General features: G+C 33.8%; 1 protein-coding gene across 20 annotated transcripts; it reads left to right on the top strand.

Moving 5' to 3' along the window:
- Nucleotides 1-969: 969 nt before the first annotated feature.
- On the top strand, nucleotides 970-5072 carry LOC122029691 (translation factor GUF1 homolog, chloroplastic-like). Of its 20 annotated transcripts, none has more exons than XM_042588787.1 (11): nucleotides 970-1232; nucleotides 1361-1504; nucleotides 2818-2925; nucleotides 3020-3064; nucleotides 3136-3192; nucleotides 3287-3331; nucleotides 3465-3560; nucleotides 4348-4383; nucleotides 4466-4529; nucleotides 4620-4718; nucleotides 4803-5072. In XM_042588787.1, exons 6-11 carry the CDS (start codon nucleotides 3309-3311, stop codon nucleotides 4899-4901), a joined length of 417 nt encoding a protein of 138 aa, XP_042444721.1. In that variant the 5' UTR covers nucleotides 970-1232; nucleotides 1361-1504; nucleotides 2818-2925; nucleotides 3020-3064; nucleotides 3136-3192; nucleotides 3287-3308; the 3' UTR covers nucleotides 4902-5072. The 20 variants fall into 20 exon arrangements, 11 of the variants coding, with proteins under 11 accessions (XP_042444721.1, XP_042444717.1, XP_042444719.1 ...); XM_042588788.1 differs by having other exon boundaries at nucleotides 971-1232; nucleotides 3146-3192; XR_006125145.1 differs by having other exon boundaries at nucleotides 2818-2880; nucleotides 3146-3192; nucleotides 3465-4383.
- The last annotated feature ends 299 nt before the right edge of the window (nucleotides 5073-5371 follow it).

Below are 5371 nucleotides of genomic sequence, written 5' to 3'. Positions count from 1 at the left end.
TCCTAATAGTGTCCATTAACTCAAAAGAAGGATCCCATGTTTTGGTATCTGTACTTAGTTGTCATTTATGATTTCCTCTCCATATTAGCTTAAAGATGGGTTGACAGGAACGCTCAGACAAATGAATCCCCTATTTTAAGAAGGATATTTTTACTAATAATATTTTAGTCTAATAGCGAAGTGAATTAGATGAGAATAGTTTTCGTCACAGTCCATGTTTATTTTAAATTTGCACATGTGGTCTAATCTACTAAAGAGGAGGATGACAGTAAAATGGTTTTAGCACCGTGTTTGATAATGTTTCAAAATTGAAGAGATAATGTGCTGGATCGGTGGTGATGTGGTTGACTGATTGAAAACTTTGTGAGGGTGAGAAGATGATAAACTAGAATAAAATAAGAGTTCTAAGTACCTTTCTCTATTCTATACACACTCAAAAGAGTAGATAAGATGTCAATACTTAAAAATCAGAGAACAAGTTTCTGATGATGGTTCTCCAATGTTCTAGTACGATATTCGAGCAGGTAAAACAGAGAGCAGAATAGTAGAATGTGTGCGCGTATATGTGTATGAGTGTGCGTACCTTACCAACAGAGAGGATCCCTTTTATATACCACCTCTTATAGCTTCCGCAATCATGAAGTGACAGAGAATATCAAATGTTGTTGATATATATGTGAAAATCGGCAATAGACTTCGTTATTATTTACTTCGACAATCAATAATTATGAAATAATATATTACAATTAACTTCGGTACGAAATTTAATATAGTAAATACTATTTTAGACTTCATAGATTAAAAAAATATAAATTTTACTTCTAATTTTATCTAATATTTTACTTCGTAATATATATTTAATGAAGTAATAAGTCATAAAATTAAACTATATGTCTAAATGTTAAGTAATAAGTTATAACTTGTAAAATACTAGCTGAATCGGTCGGTTTATTTTTTTTCCCACGCGGGAACCCTAATTACTTTACTTTTCTCCCGCCGTGCGCCCTCTGTCTCCTTCTATTTTCTTCGCCTTTTTCCTCCTTGCGCCTCTTCGTGTTTTTTCGCCCGACGCACGATTCAACTCCACTCGACAACCTTCGACTCCCCCAGCGGCCTTCCACTCACCGCTGGCGACATTTGACTCCCTCGACAGCAAATCTTCTGCACCCAGCCGACGGTCTTCGAGTTGTTCCCCAGAACGCACAAATATCGTTTCCTCTCTACAGAGCTAGGTTTGTTCCCTCTTCGACCTCTTCTTTCCTCGCCTCTCTGCCTCGCCGTTAGATTTCTTTTCCTTTCCTCTCTGTTGCTTTGTCTCTAACTGATCCTAACTATTGTTTTTTTGTCGTGTGTCGTTTAGGTCTTCTTCGTGTTTTTAGCCTTGCACCCTCTGCTTGTTTTTTCGCCCGACGCAAACAATCGACTTCACCCGATGTCCTTTGACTCCACAAGCGACAAATCGACTTTACCTGGCGGTCGTCCTTCAGGTTTTCTACAGCTCTAGGTTTGTTCCCTCTCCGACCCCTTCTTTCCTTTCCTCTCTACCTTGCCGTTAGATTTCATTTCCTTTCAACTCTGTTGTGCTGTTTCTAACCAATTGGCAAGTCTGATGGAGCAAGACAAGAATTATACATATGAACTAAGGCATCTTGCTTGGGGTTTGTAATGATTTCTTAATAGCAGATTCTATTATATACATGTTATAAAGAACATATTTTCTTGAGGATGTATACCTTGTCAATACATGTTATATAAGAACATAATTGCATTTGCAACCATAACTTTTCTATTACAAAGTTTTATGCTTGCTCAGTGTGTTTATAGACACCTGGATCACTAGTCATTTTGAAACCGTATGGATAGTTACTTATTTTCAGAGTACAATTGGCAGCTTTCCACCAAAAGATACAATATCTTGATGTAGGATAGTCTGACTTGGCAACTTGTCATAATCTAGCTGTTTTTTTTCTAGCTTGCAACTGGAAGCTCTTTGATTGTCAATCCATCAACCAAATCGATGAGGAGTTTTCCATATGTGCCCTTGCAAGAACATACTCCCTAAGCTTATAACTTTCATTCTTTTTTATACTTGTTTTAATTAGGTTGACTTCTCCCCACTAAGTTAGATTGACTTCCGCATTGGAGGAGGAATTCTAAGAACCTTCTGAGGTATTCTTTCATGCAGGATACAAAAACTTGTAATTTGGGATGCTATACTGCTACGTAGTAGTGTAACACCAATCTTGTGAAGGCCATCTTAGGAACATCTTAATTTGGCTTAAGCAACTTAGTTCGTCATTCGTCCTCTCTGTCATCCCATGTAGACACTTAGGCTATCTTTTTAAGTGTTTCATATCATCAATAAGCTCTAAAAAAGAGCATGGTTTCTCTCCAAATTTTTTTTCTTATAATTTCACTTCTTGTTATTCTCGTTTTCCAGTAGACAACTCTGCTTATATTATTTTGACTTCATATAATAGATAAAAGAGGTACTAACTAGTTAAAGCGATTAGCTGTGGCTCTGATGATAAGAACTAAGTTCTTGGGCAAGTGGCCTCCTTCAAACTTCTGTATTCAACATCTATTCAAGAATGATCAACAAATGTTTGAAATTGTGACTTTCTTGGATGCTTGTCAAATTCTAAGATCAATCAACAACAAATTATCCTTCAAGATTTATTTTTTTTCCTTAAAAAAGAAGTTATCCTTAGAGATAATTAATTTTCAGTTTTAATTGAATTTTCTGTTGATTATCGTTTTACATGCACTTGATTTGAGGTTCATAATCAGAAAAAAAATGTATTTGTCTTGATGTAGGTTTTGAATAAAATAGATCTACCAGGTGCTGAACCTGATCGCATTGCACAGGAGATTGCAGAGGTTTGTGAAGGAATGCTTGTTTCTCATACTTAAATCTTGTCCTCAGTAAGTTTGTTACCTGTAATGAACTTTCCAGATACTACTCTAATACAACCTTCTCTACCCTTTACCTATGATCTCTGATATTCTCCTTTTGCAGATTATTGGGCTCGACTGCAGTAATGCGATTCACTGTTCAGCAAAGGTTTGTTTGTTTGTGTCTGAACTGATTATTTGATCCTTTATTGGGCTAGACTGCAGTAATGCATTGCACAGGAGATTACAGAGGTTTGTGAAGGAATGCTTGTTTCTCATACTTAAATCTTGTCCTCAGTAAGTTTGTTACCTGTAATGAACTTTCCAGATACTACTCTAATACAACCTTCTCTACCCTTTACCTATGATCTCTGATATTCTCCTTTTGCAGATTATTGGGCTAGACTGCAGTAATGCGATTCATTGTTCAGCAAAGGTTTGTTTGTTTGTGTTTGAACTGATTATTTGATCATAAAAAGTCATAATTATTTGTTGGACATAGTAGGATGTCCCATGTTCTTTTCAATGAGAAATGTAGATCACTTAACATTGTGTCAATCTGTTTATAGGAGGGGTATAACTGAATTTTTAAATGCTATTATAACAAGGATTCCTCCTCCAAAGGATATCTCAGAAAGCCCTATGAGAGCTCTTATATTTGATAGGTGACTACAGATTTTGAACATAATTACTTTTTGTTTTTGTTTTCCTTATGTTTGTTAACTTTTTTCGATATTTTTGTTGTTTGTGTTTGACCTCTTTGTTTCCTTGCTATTAAGATATAAAATGTAACTATGTTACTAGGACTCGAGTATGATTATTCAATATGGGTGTCGATTTGTGTGTTTGACATGGTATTTCTTAGTTTTTTACACAATATCAAGAGGAATGTTGAGTTTTGACTTGGAGTGTCCATGTCAGACATGGGTGAAGAGTCCAATTGTTAGAGATTATGTAATATGCTTCTATTTTCTTTTGCTTGTCTTCTAAGCAACAGAGAGATTGCTGCTTGCTCTAGGGGAACTTGCAAATGACATAACCCTATACCTTTTCCTTTTCTAGTTAATAAAACATTTTTTTGTAGATAAAAGCTATTTCTCTACTCTGGTGCTTGCACCAAGTTAATGGCCATTTGAGCTTGGAATTTCATTACTGACGTCATTTACATTGTGAATGAACCATTCCTCCAACTTATGATCTCATTACCTACTCCATACCTTCTATCATAAACACTCCCCCTTCATTAATTGAATCGATGCCTTTTCCTACTTACACTTGCTATATCTGTTTAGGGGCTTAACTCTGTATGATTTGTTGTTGTACTATAGTACCTTGAGTTGTACTTCCTCAGGTTTGTCTACCTTCTACTTACCCAATTTTGTAATGATTGTTCCGGAGCTCTCTTAATGAAGATAAGAATATGATATATTTATTGAACTCTTTGAGTAACAGAAATCGAGATCATGCTTGGCAAACTATTGTGACCAAGTAAGTAGTAACTTATGCTGATTTTGAATGCATTCAATTCATTATAGATTGAAAAAATAATTTTCTATTTTTTACAATGTAGTGGGGTCAAGATATACAATGCATCAAGGGGTATTTCAAAAGGACCAGGTTTTAAACAATTGACAGTACGCATTGTGGCTATGTATTTAGATATCAATTAATAATTCTTATTATTTGGATTGTGACTTCTTGCATGACATTTTCAATTTCATTAGGGTAATCTTAAACAAAATGGTGGCGTTAAATGTGGATATTATGTGATGTGGTACATGAAAGAAATAGTCTTGGATGAATATCCACAATTAGAGAGGAAGGTGAATATTTTTTTTATGAAATATTTTTTTTTAAAAATATTAAGTCATTTTTCATTGATATTCAAACTTTTGTTAATGATTCAGTTTACAGCATCAAAAAACAAACAGTATTACAATCAATCTCAGTATGATGAAGTCAGAAGTGAATGGAGCGAATTCGTCTATTTCTATGTGGGTGCCTAAGTGTAGGTTATGATATAAATTTTAGATTGTATTTAGAGATTTATGGATATAAAAGTTTTTGGGTTATGGTTAAATAGTTCTTTTATGAATACACTTTTGGATTGTATTTGATAAACATTTGTGATATATTTGTTCAATTTTAGTGATGAAAACTATTGTGTTATAGTAAAATATTATGATATACACTTTTGTCAATTAAATTTGTATTGTAGTAAAATATAATCAACTACTTCGATACTATAAATACAAATGATAAAGTAATACAACACATAAGACTTCAATAAATTTAAATAGTGTCGTAGTTAAATAAACTATTTACTTTGTCATGTGATTAAAATTGTTGAAGTCGTTCGTATGTATTACTGCGCTAACATAAATTGTTGACGTGTAGTAAAATATGCTTTCCTACAGAAGTAATACAATAACAATTATTTTGATCAAGCTAAAATATGTATAAGTAATATTAAATA

This window comes from Zingiber officinale, chromosome 10B, assembly GCF_018446385.1.
Source record: "Zingiber officinale cultivar Zhangliang chromosome 10B, Zo_v1.1, whole genome shotgun sequence".
Taxonomy (NCBI): domain Eukaryota; kingdom Viridiplantae; phylum Streptophyta; class Magnoliopsida; order Zingiberales; family Zingiberaceae; genus Zingiber; species Zingiber officinale.
This window is presented reverse-complemented; position numbering and strand designations above follow the sequence as displayed.

Coding starts and splice junctions, on each gene's coding strand:
- LOC122029691 (XM_042588783.1), top strand. CDS start 3,409: ATGTTCTTTTCAATGAGAAATGTAGATCACTTAACATTGTGTCAATCT. Junction 4,384..4,465: donor TGGCAAACTATTGTGACCAA/GTAAGTAGTAAC, acceptor TTTACAATGTAG/TGGGGTCAAGATATACAATG. Junction 4,719..4,802: donor ATCCACAATTAGAGAGGAAG/GTGAATATTTTT, acceptor TTAATGATTCAG/TTTACAGCATCAAAAAACAA.